The sequence below is a fragment of the Canis lupus genome, chromosome 36 (genome assembly GCF_048164855.1).
Source record: "Canis lupus baileyi chromosome 36, mCanLup2.hap1, whole genome shotgun sequence".
NCBI lineage: Eukaryota > Metazoa > Chordata > Mammalia > Carnivora > Canidae > Canis > Canis lupus.
This window is the reverse complement of record NC_132873.1, coordinates 18,631,766-18,649,997: the sequence shown is the minus strand read 5'-3', so window position 1 is coordinate 18,649,997 and position 18,232 is coordinate 18,631,766. Positions and strand designations below refer to the sequence as shown.

At 40.8% G+C, this 18,232-nt stretch overlaps 2 protein-coding genes across 59 annotated transcripts in view; one reads left to right on the top strand and one right to left on the bottom strand.

Moving 5' to 3' along the window:
- The window catches only part of ABI2 (abl interactor 2), a 122,006-nt gene extending 105,819 nt beyond the window's left edge, over window positions 1-16,187 (top strand). For 21 of the 50 annotated variants that reach the window (XM_072813027.1, XM_072813014.1, XM_072813010.1 and 18 more), the window contains 2 exons: window positions 5,466-5,558; window positions 13,334-16,187. In XM_072813027.1, coding sequence (XP_072669128.1) covers window positions 5,466-5,558; window positions 13,334-13,536 — 296 coding nt within the window. In that variant the 3' untranslated portion in view covers window positions 13,537-16,187. Of the gene's footprint in view, window positions 1-5,465; window positions 10,047-10,879 lie in introns of those variants that run through there. The other 29 variants (XM_072813041.1, XM_072813018.1, XM_072813040.1 and 26 more) reach the window with 4 other exon arrangements.
- Window positions 10,641-18,232, bottom strand: part of RAPH1 (Ras association (RalGDS/AF-6) and pleckstrin homology domains 1) — a 95,466-nt gene continuing 87,874 nt past the window's right edge. For 8 of the 9 annotated variants that reach the window (XM_072812979.1, XM_072812984.1, XM_072812980.1 and 5 more), the window contains one exon: window positions 10,641-18,224. In XM_072812979.1, coding sequence (XP_072669080.1) covers window positions 16,173-18,224 — 2,052 coding nt within the window. In that variant the 3' untranslated portion in view covers window positions 10,641-16,172. The remainder of the gene's footprint in view (window positions 18,225-18,232) is intronic. The other variant, XM_072812986.1, reaches the window with a different exon arrangement.

Genomic DNA, 18,232 nt, shown 5'->3' with positions numbered 1-18,232 from the left:
TACAACCTAACCTACACAACTTCTGGAGAGAAATATTGGAGAAAATCTTTGTGTTCTGGGATAAGGAAAAAAAATTATACAGAGCACATAAAAACGTGTGAAAGAAAAAATTGATAGATTGAAGTTCATTAAACTTTTCTTCTTTAAAGATGCTGTAAAAAAAAAAAAAGATGCTGTAAAAAAATGAAGGCAAGCCTAGATTGGGAAGAAGTTTTGCAAAATAGTAAGGAGGCAAACAACTTGTAGAAAATAAATTTGACTTCACTAATTAGATGCATGAATTCCAGATGAGATGTTTAATATTATTAGTTATTAGGGAAATGCAAATTAAAGCCACAGTGAACCCAACTAAATACCACCACACACCTTCTAGAATGGCTACAGTTAGAAACCCTGACAATACCAAGTGCTGGATAGAGTATGATGAAACTGGAGCTCTTACTGTTTGCTGGTAAGAGTGCAGCATGTTTCAGCTACTTGACAAAACAGCTGTCAGTTTCTTATGAAATTAGACATATAGTTGCCAAGCTGATTTGGCAATCCTTTCTTACGTATTCTATGTTCACAAGAAGTCTTAAAATCAAACATTCATAGCTACTTTATTTATGGTAGCTAAAATCTGGAAACAACCCACATATCTTTCCAACTAGTGAATGGATAAACTAGTTGTGGAATTAACTACCATTCAGTGGAATACTGTTAAGCAAAGAAAAGGAACAACCTTACTGATACAAGCAACAGTATGGATGGATTTCAAGCATTGTACTAATAAGAAATCTAGACACTAAAAACTCATACTTCATGATTCCATTTAAATAAAATCTAGAAGATCAGTGGTTTTTAGGAACCAGTACAGGTTGGAAAGGAAACTTCAATGAACATGAGCAAAACTCATTGAACTCTACATGTAAGTGGTTGTATTTTGTATCTGAATTACACCTTAGTAAAGCTGTTTTTAAGGGGGAAAAAAAAGGAAGTCCAAGGTACTACACTAGGATATGGCTTTGGTCATTGACATGTTCTCAAACTTCTTTTTTTTTTTTTTTTTTTTAAGATTTTATTTATTTATTCATGATAGTCACAGAGAGAGAGAGAGAGAGAGAGAGGCAGAGACAGGCAGAGGGAGAAGCAGGCTCCACGCAGGGAGCCCGATGTGGGATTCGATCCCAGGTCTCCAGGATCGCGCCCCGGGCCAAAGGCAGGCGCTAAACCGCTGCGCCACCCAGGGATCCCTGTTCTCAAACTTCTACATGATTTTAACAGATAAAGTGATGACATTTTTCAGCTTTGAGAAAGCAGCTCAGTTATTCCTTCAGAGAAAAACAATCAAAGAAAGGTTTTACTTTCTAAAATTGTACTCTTCAGTGAACATGTAAAAAACCTGGAGAAGTTTGTGAGAGGGAAGTGAGTTGTTTTCAGTCCAATTAACTCTTTAGAGTTTAAAAGAATATGCCTGAATTGTTCCCTAAGATGTTCTTCAAAGTTTGATTTATCTGTTAAGTTCAGATCTTTTAAAACATGAAAATCAAATAAGCTCATTCTTTCTGACAAAACAAAAAGACCCAACCATGCTTTGCTTATGGTTGCTTTTTTGTTTGAATGTGCATCAGTGTTAAAGCTGCTGCCTAATGACTCATTTTGTTAGCTTAGACTGTAGTAGGGCCTAGGTCTCAACCCTGCCTGCATTTTAGAGTCATCTAGGCATCATTTAATATATCTGCACCTCCAGACCTATGAAACCAGAATCCATGGGCATGCAACCCAGGCATCAGGAATTTTTAAAGTTCTACCATTAATCCCAAAGTTTAAGAACCACTGCCATCGGAGGTGTGGTTTATCTTAACCCTTGATTATTGCCCATATTAGCCAAATGGAGATAATGTATAGATGTAAGTATCTTGCTTTAACTTGGGTAAAGAACAGCTATTTTCATGTATTTATTATGTCCTAGGCAAAATGCAAGGACATACGTAAGGCAGTTGGTGTCCCCATTTTGCAAACTGGGAAATTGAGGTTCAGAAATAATTTATATAACAGAAAATGTTAGTACAAAAAAAGTAGTATATCAGTAGTTATTAATGATAAAAGAAGGTAACATCTATATAGATGGTGTTTACTTATCCTAACCAAGGCCCTGGGCTGTATCTTGTATGTTCATTGCTTCTTTTAATATAACAATGTTTATATTGTTTGTAATATAACAATGTTATATTGTGTTAGGCCTATTGTGATTCCCATTATTCAGTTGAGTAAAAAGCTTAGGAAAGTAAGTATGCTCTGAAAACTTACAAGTGGTAGAGCTGGGATCTGGACTAGATAGTGAAACCCTACAGCCTACATTCTTTTTTTTTTTCCCCCTCCTAGAGCCCACATTCTTACCCACAGTCCTAAGCTTGATCTGGGATGGAATCTTAGCTGAACTCTTTATTAAAGTTATCTTTCTGGCAAACTTTAACTTATTTGTCAGTGCCCATTTTATATCCCTTCCTTCCATCAGGTCATCTGTTCTTGTGTTCTTGCAGCTTGGTGACATAACTTCTTGGTAGAAATATAAACAATGTACTGTAACTTAGCAGATGACATCTCTGTCCTCACAAGACTAGGACAGTCCCTGGTCCTGTTCACCTTTGTATCTCTAAAAATCAGCATGGATGCTCTATTAATGATTGTCAAAAAGTGAATAGATAATCCCATCTGGGGATTCCAGGAAGCTTCTCAGAGGACACATTTGTGTTGTGTCTTGAATAATGAGTAGGAGTTTCTCAGGCAAAGAAGAAAGACAAGAAGGGCCGTCCAGGCAGAGGGGATCCTCTAAGTGAAAGGGCACGGCCTTTGTGGATATGGTGAGTAGTGTCACATGCCACATGGTGGTTGTAAGGAGAAGGGTGGGGCATGAGTGTAGGAAGTTCCAGAAGTAAGTTGTAATTAGTGGTGGGAAGCCTTGACTACTACTGAGGTGTTTGCATTTTTTTCTTTTTTTTAAAAAAAATCTAATGGTAGAGGGGAATTGTGGAAGATTTTTAAGCAGGTTAATAGTAAGTTCCCATGAACTTATATTTTAGCTTTTTTTTTTTAAGATAACCTGGTAATAGTGTAGAGTAGGCAGTAAGAAAAATAGGAATTGGGAAGACCAGGTTGGATACCTCCCTCAGCAAGAGATGAGGGCCTCAGCTGAGGTAGTGGTGTTGAAAATCTTGTTCACATTCTTCATGTGGCACTGTCACTCAATTTTTAAAACTCCTTTAGCATTATCTGCCCAAAATCAAATAATGTTCGGTCTTGAAAAATTATGTTTGATCATGTGTCCGTTGGTAACTCCAGTATAATACTTGTTAAATTTTGTTAAAAGCAAGAGTGGGGGATGCCTGAGTGGCTCAGCAGTTGAGCGTCTGCCTTTATCTCAGGGCATGATCCTGGGGTCCTAGGATCGAGTCCCGCATTAGGCTCCCTGCATGGAGCCTGCTTCTCCCTCTGCCTATGTCTCTGCCTCTCTATGTGTCATGAATAATTTGCAGACAGGTTGGGTCTGATCATGGAGTAATTCTTTAATACCACACTAAGTATTCTGAATTATCCCTTTGGCACCCAGAGCTGTTTTGTACTTTAAGGTAGTCCACAATTAAGGATAAATAGGAAATGAGAATTTTTATGACTGATGTCTCATCTCCAGCAGACTAGTTTTAGGAAGCAGTGTGTATGTGTGTCTTTAATTCCAGTATAGTTAACATATAATGTTGTGTTAGCTTCAGGTGTAAGGAAGCAGTATTTTCAAAGTTGAGAATCTAGAAAGTGTCTCTATGTAATTATCTGTCACTCATATTGGTTATAAAATCTTTGGGTACTAAGTGCTATGTGTATTCTTAAAGACTGCTGCCCTGACTAGGGCAGTGACTGGTGATGAAGGAGAATAGGGTTTGGATTTGAGAGATGTAGGAGGTAGAATTTGTAGAACTCACAGGATATTCTCCTTCTGATTATTTGCAGTGGGTTTGCATTTCCAGACGCATCAAGAATGTTATCTACTCAAGAAAAGCTAAAAATAAGGTTGACTAGAAGTACGAAGTACACTACATATCTTATATTCTCTTATATTTAAACTTCTGTGTCATCTAATTGTATTTGTATTTAGATGTTTGGTTATATTTTGAGAAGTAGACACTATAAACTCTTCCTAGTTTCCTCTGAAGTATTTTCTGGTATCCTTAATAGATTTCTATAATGGCAAATAGAGATTAAGAAAGCCCTTTAATTTTTCAGCCCTGGTGGCTCAGCAGTTTAGTGCTGCCTTCAGCCTAGGGCCTGATCCTGGAGTCCCTGGATCGAGTCCCACGTCGGGCTCCCTGCATGGAGCCTGCTTCTCCCTCTGCTTGTGTCTCTGCCTCTCTCTCTCTTTCATTAATAAATAAAATCTTTAAAAAAAAAAAAAAAAGCCCTTTAATTTTTACTAAAGCATGCCAGAAACCATTAACTAGGGCAAGTTGTGCTACACTGTTAAGTCCTTGTTGTAATTTTGTTTTCTTATTTATGTGAGGATTAAGTTTACATGAGAAACTAACAGTGTTAGTGTATACTTATCAGATTGATGGCTAGATGGAGATTTTATTGAATAAAGATCTGAGTGGTATAATAAAGGTACAGAGGATCCTTTTATTTAATCTTCCTGTGGAGTTGAGCAAGTTATAAGGTATCCCAATTTAACTAAACTGTAGAGGTCTAATAATTAGCAACCAGAGATTATCTCAGATATTGTTGAAAGCCCCCAATTACCAAGTTATTTAAACAGTGAAAATAACAGGAGAGCTTACAGGTGTCTTTGTTTTCTTAAAATTTTTGGCTTGTCATTGTGGATATATTAAATTGGCACAACGCAGCATGCGTTTTGGAAAAATATATATATCAAATCCCCATCGTTGACACACAAAAAACTTGTGGGAGTTTCACCACTTATTCTACTTCATGAATAGGCACAGGCTTTAGAAAATTTGAGTGGATGTAAATCTACTATTCCCTTATTTTCTCTCATTTGCCTTTTATGGTGCACCTCACTGCACTAGTATACTTCTCATGTTTAAAGATACATATTTTTATACAACACGGTGCTTCAACACAAACTCAACTGAAGTAGCAGCCATCTTTCCCAGTTCTGGGATTGTGCATCTTTCTTCAGTAAGGTATTTTCCTGTAGGTGCTTGAAGGGTAAGTCTGACTAAATGTGAATTTTTTTGTTTTTTTTTTTTTTTTTTTTTTGCCATTTATACTGTTTTGAACCTAACCTCTCCAAGATGGGATTCTATTGTATATAATGGGTATTAGAAAAAAATTTTTCTTTAGTCTGTGTTTAGAAACTCACTGAAGTGCTGCATAAGTTGGGAAAGGATGGACATTCATTTATTTCTGTCTTTCTGGGGGATGTTATTCTTTTCACATCCTGGTTTTGTTTTTGTTTTGTTTTTTCCCCCCTCCAGTTGTGGCAATTTACGATTATACAAAAGACAAAGAAGATGAGCTGTCGTTTCAGGAAGGAGCCATTATTTATGTCATCAAGAAGAATGATGATGGTTGGTATGAGGGAGTTATGAATGGAGTGACTGGGCTCTTTCCTGGCAATTATGTTGAGTCTATCATGCATTATTCTGAGTAAAGCTCAGCAGCGCTGTGTCCCCTCACAGGAATAGTCAGGTCTTCCCAGATTATCAAAGGCCCTGGGGATTCCCCTCCAATGAAATGAAGGAAGGATACAAATGACACAAACTATTTATGTTTTTTTGGTTTATTCCCCAGTATTAAAAAAGCAAGCTGAATCTGAACAAATGGATCTTTCTGCCGTTATTTGTACTATGCTGAGCTGTCTGGATTAAAATAGACCATTTCTAAATATGTCAGAGGTAAAACAGCATATAACCCTGTAAAACAAATCAGGTTAAGACTGATTCAGAAAATCTGGGATCTTTCTCAGGAATACTGTACACCCTTGGGATTTCTCCTCCTGCAGAATCTGTGGCATTGGGTGTTCTCAGTGCCTGTGCTAAAGGGTCAGCCTTGCAGCCTGGTGCCGTACCCTAGCCCCACACTTTCTTCTACTTGTATGAGGAGGAGCGAACTAGTATTTAAATATCCTACTTAACCGTTTTGATAACCATTTCGATGGCTTATTTCCTCTTAACACTGTAAATTCTGCATTCTCTCAGCACTTGAGTGCACCAAGTGAGTTAATGCTGCAGACTTGCATTGACTTCATGTTTTTCAGTTTGTAGATTGAGGATGATGAAATGAGTCCCCAAATATTCTGAGGGTGGTTAACAATTGCTGGTTTGATTTTACTGTGTTGCTGCTGCATGAGACTACACTGCCAGGGATGGCTTGTGGACCCAGACGTGTGGCGTGTGGTAGCTTGGTTCACACACTGAAGTAGGCATTGAGGCAAGATGTGAGCTTCCTGAGGTTCTGAAGAGACTGAACTGGAGGAAATGTTCTGCTTAGTAGGCTTCCTAGACTGTTGCCTTAGGCACGGTTTCCAGGAATCTAGGAGGTCAGACCAGCTATTTTTTTTACTTCTTTCACTATTTAGGAAAACATTCTTTTGAAAAATAGCAGTTCTTTTCAGGTCTCTTGACAGTCACTGGGAATCAAAGGCTTGCTCCTATGCTCTCTGAATGTTGTTAATGGCCAGTGTTAGCTGCTACTGAGTTTGCTCACTTAGTTCTAGGAAAGGTAAATACTCTCCCAGTTTTATGATTGGCCTTTGAAGTTGCTGCTCTTGGCAAGAATTTGAACCTTTTATCTCAGACGAAGACTAGTGGGATAAGAAGTATGAGGCCAAATACTTACCCAGTTACATAGATAAAAATTAAGATAACTTTGAGCAAAACAATGATAAATATTTTTTTGTCTGTACAAGTTACAGCTTCACATTCAGTGAAGTTTGTAAGGTAGACGGCTTTAGTCATCACTTCTTTAATCAGTTTAAGACCTGAAAAGGTCCAGGAGGGCTTTGCTGCTCAGCAGCTGGATACTATGGGGAGGACCCAGCTCCATGGGTTTGTCCCAGTTCAGGGGCTTGACCAGAAGAGCCCTTTGCCAGGTAATTTCCCAGTTCTGGGTGAAAGGGGGAGAGGCAATCACTGCACTTATTTCAAATTTGAAGGCCTTGAAAAGGATAGTGTAGGTAGAGGAATTTGATTGAAAAATGAACAAGTGCACTGGTGTATGAGGGAATTCAGATGGTGTAAGCAAAAGTTAATATTACACTTGTGAATCTGTTATCTGCGCACAAAACTTCATCACCATTTAACTGAGACCCAGCTATAGAGTTCCCTTATCAAGACTTTGTTTCAAAATTGCAGAAGTTTCCCCACAAACAAGTTAGCTGTTTTGCTTTTAGATTTCTTCAACACTTTGAATTTAGCTTTCATTAACTTGCCTCCACTTCATGCTTTTGTCAGGTCATCTTGACATTCTTTATGCCCTGTTTTCCTTTAAAGCGATGGCCCTGAATGTCCTCTGAGCTTCAGGTTCCTTACTACCAGGACCACCTGCCTGGAGAGATCAAAGTCATCTTAGCGTTGGCATAGAACTAGGAAAACTGTTTTAAAATTAGATATGTTCCAGTTTTTACTTAAATAGCTTTGTGCTGAGAAAGCTTAGTGGATTTTTTAGGCAAGAGGGTATTTTGAAATCCAGTATAGTTCTCACAGCTCACACCTACAGAAGCAGGGAAGATAATTGTGCAAAAAAGTTGGTGGTGGTCAGCTTGCCTGTTGGACGCCTGCTGGATCGTGGCATGCAGCAGACACTGACGCAGCCCTTCACAGGGAAGGCCTGCGGTGGAGGGGGATCCACGGGGCAGTGGACTTTTTCTATATTATTTAGTACTAACGTATACAATTGTTTTTAAAACACCTGTTGGTTTTCTGCATATTTTAAATTTCTGTACAGTTTTGAATTCTATATATTGTCTTGGAAGGATGCTATGTAATGATGACTGGCCAGGCCTACAGTAATTGGAGACTTTTAATGTATGTAATATTTCATAGATTGCATGCTATTAATAGTCTGTGAAGGTAGTATTTCTTGATTTATTGTAAGTTCCCCCCATTTATCTTTTTATGAACTACAGGATGGTTGGTAGTAGGAATTCGAAATGAATGCAGAAATCTTACAGGATACGTAATATTGTGGCAAAGATGATCCAAGTCTAAAATCTGCTGACTAGTAAGCAACCGTTTTAACGGGATAGAGGGACTCTAATGGGAGAGGGATTTTTTTTTCCTTCTGAAGTGCTTCTTTTTTTCCTTAAAAAAGTGACTTAAGAGGCCCCCCTGCCCCCTGCCGCTTTGGTACTACTGTTTTAAAGGCCATAGGGAAATGAATGAAAATACACTTCCTTGTTGACCTTATGGCCAAGGCAATAAATCAAAAACCAATATAGTGTGAAGATCTAGACCTGAGAGATTCAGCCTGTTGTATTTGGAATAAATATGAATCTTTTAAGATGTCTTGTTCAGTATTGTTTGGCTCCTTGCTTTCTATCTCCCTCAGGGGCACCTGCTGTTCCCATCTTAGGGTTGGCAAGGGCCTGCCTGCTACTTTTGCTGTGTTTCTAAACATCACTAGGTGAGACATTCTCATCCCTCCCCTTCTTTTCCTCCTCCTGCTGCTGTTTATTACCCAGCTAGAGGTTCATGCATCTCTACAATGAGGTCTGTGATGGAGCTGTGCTCCCCAACAGTCTTATGTTGATGACAGAGGAATACTTAGGATTTTTCTGCCTGAGAGGCATCAAAATGATAGTAGTTTGCTTTTATCCTTTTGTGTTCATTTTCTTTTAGCAGGTACCTTTCTGCATTAAGAACTGTTCCTTTATTTTTTATTACCTTTTCTCCTGGTGGAGAGAGCATGACATGTCCTGAAGGCCACTAAGGGTTTGATGGAGGAATTGGCAGGTGACTGCCAAGTCTTCGAAAAGAATGGGGATCTGAATCACTTCCCATCTGTTCACTTCTGAACTTCTTTGGCCAGGAACTCCTGACTGGTGTTAAGGTGATGATTTCCCTCACATGATATACTTAGAATCATAGAATTTTAGAGCTAGCTGAGATTTTAAAAATTCTAGTTCATTTTCATTTTAACTGATAAGGTTAGATGTTTCATTTCAGATAACAGCTGGTTAACAACGGTAGAGTTCCTGACTCATGCCTGTGCTTTCTACAGCTGTCTTAACTGAATGTGCTGTATGTTTCTTTAAAAATTACGAGTGCTACTTGATGTCTTCAGGAAGATACTTGAAAAGATATGCTGTTCCAATAAATACCATCAGTATTCAAACTGTTTAAAAGGAGTGTACTCAGCGCAACCTTAATTAGTGAAAATAATCTTCGTGTTAACCCCTCTACTACTACACTCAGTACTATGTAGCAAAAATAGGTAACCTGATTTCAGCACTGGCAGGAGCACAGCAAACAGCCTTATCTGAGAGAGCCTTATTTATAAAACAGTTCTTAAACGGAGGCGTTGTGCTCATAACCTTACGTTTACTTCATGCTGATCTTTGGTCCTGTTTCTTACTGAGAATGTCATAATTCTTAAAAAAAAAATTGACAAATGAAACGATAGGGCCTAGCTGTGTATAAGTGATCCTTGCAAAGTATCTTTTTTTTTTTTTTGTAAAACACGAAAACAAAAAGCTTATTTTCACATTATGGTGAAAATGTCTTTTGCAACTTCAGAACTCTATGGAAAAGCAGTTTTTCATATTTTGTGTCCATGCATCTTTTTTCTTAAAATAGTTTACAAAAAAGAATGTTAAACAATTTGTGATCTGGCCAGTTGTATTTTTAAGCTCCTGCAGGGAGGGTTGGTGTTCGGAGTTGAGTAGAAATCATGCAGGAAAACTTGAGGGAGCAGTCTATTGCCAGTAATGTTTCTCGTGTGTGCCATTAAGCCACCTCCAGATGAATGGGGGAATATTCACTTTTTAATTTCAAAATTGTGATTTGAAATTGTTGCTGTGTACTAAGAACTTGACCTAAATAAAATTCTACAAAGTATGTCCAAATGTCTTGTGAATGTTTTCAAAGAGGTTACTAAGGTGGTAAGTCGAAGTGTACTAGAGAAAAATCCTTCCCTGTTGCTGTAACTTAACATGAGGGTTTTCTGATCACTTGCCCCTAAATACAATTCCTTTAATACAAACTTTAATACAAAAAGGAAAGTGTTGGGTTTTTTTTTTTGCTGTAGTTTGGCAAATGATAGTGATTTGTGACTACATTATAAATACACATTTAGGGACGTACAGCTGGTGGAGCGTCAGCCTTTGGCCCAGGGTGTGATCCTGGGGTCCCAGATCAAGTCCCACGTTGGGCTCCCTGCATGGAGCCTGCTTCTCCCTCTCTCATGAATAAATAATTCTTAAAAAACCCACATTTACACATACCTTGACATGGCAGCAGACCAACCCATAATTGTGATACCAAAGCTTCAAAGCAAAAAAGCATCTTTTTTGGATATGGTTGTACTTTGTTTAAAGGAAAAAAATATCTTAAATATTTGTTCTTACCGCACACCTTATTGGACGCCCCAACATAAACAGCAAAACCAAGTTCTTAATGATGCTGATCCACAAACAAAGTCCAGTCCCCGTGTTTAAATGAAATCTATGTATTCTTTTTATTAAGGATTGGGTAAGCTGACATAATGAAAACACATAACTGAAAACAAATTTACACTGACTGTATGACTACTGTCCTAAGCCATTACAATAGTTCACTGACAGTAACTGGTAATTTGGAAAATAACTTAATCCAGCAGAACAAAAAAACATCATCAGTAGTACTGAATATATCTCTCTCATATATATATATATATATATATCTATATATAGGTTTGCACAATCAGGGAGCAAGGCACATAATGAAATGAGAGCGTACATTTAAGCAGAAGAAAATAGCAACAAAGCTGAAAGAAAAATTGTAACTTCACCTTTACTGAGCTGTGCATAATCGCTTGAATAATGTCCTCTATCAGGTACTTTATAATGCAGTTCCTTTTGCCGCCTTTTTCATGCTTTAAAAAACTATATTCCTACATTGTATCTATTTATTTATGGCAAAGCTCCCACAGCCTAGGTATCACTGTAAGCCTTGACTCCATTTTTCAAGAAATGGGAAAAGGAGCATTCCCAGTTAAATATGTGCAATTTTCCTTTAAAACAGTAAACAGTGTTTTTACAACATTTAGCACAAGCTGATGATATTGTACTGTACATTTCTATAAAAGGAGTTCACTAGTGGCCAATGATGAAATTAAGCAAAATTGTTTGAAACATTCCAGTTAATGCTTATTTTCTGGGAGGGATTATTTACAAGTAGAAAAAAAGATACAGGAAGTAGGTAGGAATCATGAAAAATGGCAGTTTTTGGTATTAGGTTACAATAAATCTGACAAACAATGGACAGTTCCCAAAATGCAAAGACTTTCCGTAAGTGCTGCAAGCATGTTCTGCCTAAGAAGAGGTTGAGGCTTCAACAGTAGAGAGCTTGGTATTAACAGCCATCCGTGATCAACATGGTCACTTCTGAACTTAGCCATCTTTTAATATGTAGCATTTGCCATCACCCTGACTCGACTCACTTCTCTAAATGTCTTTGGTAGAAAGCGGCCAGACCCCATTCAGGTAGATGAAGCCATCTCTTGTGAGACAGACACTTTATCTATTTCTGCACAAACTACAAATACTCCTCTTCCTTCTCATTAGCACCTCAAAGTTTGCTTGTTGGATTTTTTTTTTTTTTTTAATGCTATTTCTCCAAAAGAGTTCAAGGCACTGGGGATTATAGCAGTTAGTGTCTTCTCTTCAACAAAGAGCAAACAAATTGGAGATTTTTTTCCCTTATGTGTTTATCAAGTATATTGTTTTTATTTAGCAAATTTATTCTACAGCTAAATTTTAGGTTTCTTTTACATAGAGACCTTCCAATGGTACATTGAGAACACAGCACTGGTTCAGTTGGAAGGGACAGACTGGTAAAGGTGTAGAAATGTTCTTCTATTGAATTTTTAAAGGAAAACAAATCTTAAAAGTTAGTGGGATATTTATTCGCATCTCTCTAATTCATCACATCAATTTGAATGATCACATACTCCTACAGGGTTAGGGATAACCCACTTTATATAAATGATGTAAAGCGTATAAAACAAAAGTCCAAGTGTTGAGAGGTACTTGCAACCTAACAGGGAGTTCTAGAAATAGACCTCTTCTAGTATACAAATCCGGGTTATTATCCTTACTTCAAGCAAGTCATTACACCTGTAATCAAACAGGAGGACCACAGAGGCTTAACTGGTCTGAACCTGAATAAAATCTGAGACATTGTATCAGTTATAATTTATTAGCTCTGAAGGTATATGAAAAAATTAACATAAAACTAGGGAAAGGTTTTTTGTTTAAAATCACCTGTTTGTAACAAATTGCTTTTAGCTGAGGAAAAAAAGGTGACAAACAGTTCTGTTGGCTTGACAGTCAAATAAAACCAATCTATACCATTACCTGACACTTTTTTTCCAGGCTATTTTATATTCTTACACCCTTGACACAAGTTTATTAGCAGTTGTATTCTCCCAGAAAAGCAGCTTCTGAAATTCTAATTGGATGCACAGCTTGAGCTCTCTTAATCTTGATCTTTAGTTATCGCTCTATGGGAATTACTCATGATCTAATTTTGTTTAAACTTTCTTGATAAACACAGCATTGTTTTTAGTGGCAAATAAACTTTCATAGAGAGAGGACTTCCAAGATAGTTCACAGCCTTAGCTGAGCATGCCATCAGTGGGCAGGAGCTCCTTGATATTAGAGGGCTATAAAACACCATCCTGTCTACATTACTTTGAAATTTTCTGATGAAAATTATTTCCTGTTATTTTTAAGTCACCAATCTTTAAGAAGTCTCAGAAGTTGGAAAAACCCAATTTATGTTAAGTGGGTACCTATAAAAGCCGTAATAATACTTTTCTTAAGGGAAAATGATAACAGCTGAAGAAATAATGTATTTGGGTAGTAAAAGCCCAGATGAATAAAATTTCATTACAGAATAGTCTAGCATTCATATTTTTTATCTAGAACCTAGTGTCCGTTGTTTTATTAACCAAATAGGTTCTGTGCCCTTCAGAGTTGGTGCCAAAACTTTAAACACAGGGTGATCCGATTCTGAAATTACCTGTGGTAAAGGTTAAGGGTGTCACTAGCTGAAATAGGCACCTGTTCGCACTGCCCTCAACAGCAGGCTTTTCACTCTTCAGTACAGCCACGTCAGCTGTCCACATTTTCTTCTCTGACCAGAAGCAAGACACATGGGGCTGGAAGAGCTGCTGAGCAGAAGGCAGGAAGAAGGCACAGTACTAGTGTCCTCTGGCAGTAGGTGTTCTCCACCGACGCACCAGAGAGAAGTTACAAAAATAACAGAGAAGTCTGAAAAGAACCCCACAGAACTACATCCCAACAAAAATCCCACCCTACTAGGGAATAAAAAGCTAGAAGCATAATCTAATGTATTATTTTGGTCTTTTTTTTTTTAATTATTCAGCGTTTCACATAAAACAAAGGGGGAAAAAGTTGATGAATAGCCTTTTCTGTCTTTGGAGAAATGTAAAGGCTTGTTTTAGACAAGCCACTGGACTACGGTATAAATGACATAGTTCCTCCTCTGGCCCTGCTCTCTGCTTGCTGCCATATTCTAAAGGATGTCTGCTCTTTCCGGAAAGTGGTGCATTGGAAGCATTGGTTCGGACAGCTGTTGGGACCGACAGAAACCAAGAAGTCCTAGGGAACCCCCCACTGAACAAACCAAGGCTGTATCTTAGGGCTGAAGACAGAGAACATTATTGGTTTTCCCCTCCAGGAGAGTTGAAGTCCACCTTCATATAAAATAAAGACCATCACCACAACAAAAACCCTAGTGATGAATATTTTTATCATTGGATTCCTATTAGTAACTTTACCCAACAAATAAGGGTGATTCTTAGAATATAAAGCTGTAGGCAGAAAGAACACCATGGGAAACTACGTCACTCATGAGTTACAGTGGAGCTTGGCAATCCGTCTCAACGGAGATTGCTGTGATGCCTAAATTAACAATGCAGATGTGTTAAAGGTCACTTCATAAGCCTAAGAATATCAAGCACACAGAACTTTGAGAACAAATGAAAAAATCCAAAAAGTATCTTTTAAAGAAACAGGGCTTTGAAAAATGCACAATGGTATTCTTATTGCTTTATAAGCACCTGAATTGCTGACCAATATCCTAGAGATAGGGCGGGGGTGGGGTGGGGGGGGGTGGTGCCACTTCATATTCTCGATGATGCAGTACTTTTGGAGGTGGGTTTATAGGAATGCCTTGTGTATCTAGTACATGTTTTGCTTATTCTTAAATTATTTATCTCTGCCCCACTGCACTGACCTCACTTTTTCTTTACGGGACAATGTCCAAGATTTTTGCAGTTTCCACTGGTAATCCTTATTCACAACAGGTAGAGACTTTCATTACAAGATGTGCTCATTTATCACTGCTGGGATGGCTAGTTTTTATTGTTTTAAGAGCAGCTCTGAGGTTGCATTTCTAACGGTCACTTTATCATCATAAACTAATGAGACACATTTCTCTCATATACCAAGAAAAATTCACAGGACCAAAAAGAAAAAAAAAAAAAAGAAAAAAAGCATAAGCATAGTGTGAATTGTAGTGTGTCATTAGAGCCAGGATTCCATGTTCTACCAACTGCACATGCATAATATGTAATGTCACTGACGTACTTGACTACACTACTCCACTGGAACACCTGGTAACCTGGACAAATCTCCACAGCCAGGCTACAGCAAGCAAGAATCCTAGTGTGCTCCAGTAGCTAAGGATGAAATTGTCAAAAACCTCATTTTCCCCTCCCTCTCCTACAGTCCCATACTTAAATGAATTCTTTGTTCTACACGGCAGTCCATACACAATGATACCCGCACAGGGGTCAATTCTGTTCTTTCCTAATCACCCATCCTAGAGCAACATACAAAAACACATTTCAGAAGGTGATTCTGTTCTGTGTAATGAGCACTGTGTCGGACATGGGATGTGTATATTTGATACAGCAATTGTCTACAGATCTCTACTATCAACACCTACCTAAAGCACACACTGTAAGATAACTGGTGACCCAAAGACATACTGGGATGGAGCATTCCAGGGGTACTGTGTCAGATATTCTCTTCAACAAATCAAAACCAGGATCGCGAAGCCAAGCTTGATGAGGCTTCACAAAGCTCATGAAAAAGATTCCAACAGTACAAAAAGAATTATCCAGCATTACAGCACTCCATTATCCGTGGATGGCAGGCAAAGAGCTTACCTGTGACTGAACACATCCTAGATACAGGTGTGATCATGGCAGCACGACTCAGCTAGAATGCCTTAGTTCCATGACCTGTTTACTCTGTGCCCCGCCACGGACAGACGCAGCATCTGTGACGACTTCCCCGTACTGTGCTACTGACCCACCCACGATGCTGACAGTTTCCTGACTTAAAGTGCCCCTTCACGTATGAGTGATGAAGTGTCAGCCAAGCAGTTCGAACGTCAGCCAACTGGGGAAAAAACAAACACAAAAGTCCCATCGATACACCAAACATTCTGTTGTCTTCTCAAACTGAGAAACAGCACATGATACGTCTATTCCTTAATATATAATATACAACATGCACAGAGAAGCTGCACATGGACACTTACAAAATGCCTTCTAAGTAAGTCATTAGAAGTTTTTGGTCCAATCCACATGATAGATAATAGAAATCATAAGGGACAGGACACACATCCCCTTCCATGCCTCTTCCACCCAAAATACACTAGCCCGTTTTCAGATTAGGAGAGAAAAGGAATAAATAGACTCACTCTCAGCTATATATATACATATACACAAACATATATGTATACATATATATACATATACACACACACTATCTCTATATATGTATAGCTCTGTGTGTCCACGCACATGTACACACACACATAGCTGGATACTACCTGAATACAAACATCATACTAGGAGGCTCTGAACACCAGAATTCGTAGGTGATCAGGTGAGCTGATTGTAGAACTGATTACAGACACCATGAAAATAAAGTCCTATGGTAGCAACTACCAGTCTCTTGAGAGCTTGGTATTCTGGTCTCTCTTGGGGGGAGCGGGAGGGGGTCCTCTCCGCAACGTTGCATAGCCCGATATATGACTACCTCCGTAACTAGCTTTCTGTTGATCAGAAAGCAGCTCAGGGGGGGGCGGGGGCAACGCCATGTCATCCATGGTGGCTGTGGGTTCTGCTCTGGATACCCGGGAGGAGGAGAGCGAGCCATGCCGAGTGATGGACTTCCGTTGCAGTGTCCTGTTGAGGTCGGCTAGGAATCCAGGCTGGACACTAAGGCTGGATTTGGGAGAGGTGGGCACTTGTGGCACAGCTGCGGCCATTGCCGGCTGCTCCGAGATCTCCGCTTGAGTGAGGCGGGTGCTGTCGTTCCGCTTGGGGCGTGTGGGTGGAGGCGCCTTCTTCATGGATGTTTTGGACCATGGCTGTGGTTGAGGATTAACAACTGCCACTTTGGGCGAGGTGTTTCCCGAGAACACAGCTGGAATCTCTATGGGGGGCAGAGGAAGGTCTATTTCAGGTGGAGGGGGTGGAAAGTCAGAGTCAGATGGAGGAGAAGGAAACTCTACCACAGAGTCCTTTCCACGCCCACTCAGAACAGACGCTTTTGTCGACACACACCCTTGCTGGAGAATTCCGGGAAGGTTGACTCCAGAAAGATGGAGTTTTCCAGGTTTGGGGGGCGCTGCTGGAGGTGGTGGGGTCTCTTTGCTGGGAGACCCTGAGGGTTCTGCTGGCGACGCAAACTTGCTCACTAGACTGTCCACTGAGGGTCTTTTAGGCTCAGGGTGCTCTGCACAACTGCTGGACTTAATGCTGGAGTTTCGCTGTGGGGTTGGGGGAGGTTTCTTTGCCCCAGGGCTGGATGTCTTACTGGTCTTTTTGCCTGGAGATCCACTTTTGTCCGAGGCAGGAGAAACTGTGGGTGTAGCTGTCAGGGGTGGCGGGGCTGGGGCAGGGGCTGGTGGTGGTGGCGGCGGTGGTGGTGGAGGAGGAGGTGGAGGAGGAGGTGGTGGTGGAGGAAACACCAGGCTGCTCTCAGGAGGAGGAGGAGGGAAATCCGGAGAAGGGACAGGGATAGAGCTGGGCTGCCACTTGGGTTTTGCTTTCACAGCAGGAGGGGACTGTGGGGCCACATTTGTGGAGGGAGGCTTGAAGGGCGGCTCCCCAGGGGGAGGGGCTGGAGGGGGTGGAAACTGGCTGGCTATCTGCTTCACAACGGAGGGCACGGAGGGCACGGGAGATAGAGGAGAGGGAGGTGGTTTTACACAGAAGCTCTGCTGCTTGGGTAACGTGGGTGGGGGGACCGGACCTGGGGGAGCAGGGGGAGAGGGTGGAATATGGGAAACAGGAAAAGCTGGCTGCTTCTTTGCTGGTGGGGCTGGAGGAGTAGGCGTGGGTGGCACAGCTTGCGTCATAACAGGTGGCACAGTCTTGGTGCTGGTCGGTGGGGGCAGAGTCACAAGGGGTTTGGGGGGTGCTTGGGGAGGGAGGGGCGCGGGGGCAGGAGGGGGTGGTGGTGGCGTTGGAGGAGCCACTTGAGTGGTGTGCTGAACGTGATGAATCTTCAGTGGAGGAGGTGGGGGGCTGAACTGTGGGAGGGACGGGGTGCAGGGTGCTGGTTTGAGCTGGGCCATAGCTGAGCCCGGGGTGGGCGGTGGGGGTGGAGGAGGCGGTGGGGGAACGACTCCATTGGGGGGCACCAGGATCTGAGGCTTTCCTGACTGTGAGGTGGAGGCCAGAGACTGCATCACTGAGGGTGCAGGAGGCTTGAATAGGGGTCCTGAGTGCTGAGAAGCGTTCTGCAGCCTGGTTATTGTGCTGTACTTGACAAACATTGGGGCTGCTGAGCCCGCAGAAGGTGCAGATTGGCTGGGCAGGGGAGGGGGAGGTGGTGGGGGCGGGGGAGGGGGAGGTGGGGGTGGTGGGGGCGGGGGCGGTAGAGGTGGGGAAGGCTGTGAGGCAGTGTGGGGCGTGACCAGTTTGGGCTGTGGGGATAAAGGGGGCACAAGTGAAGTGTAGGGTCGATTCATAGACTCCATTCTGGCCTAAAAGG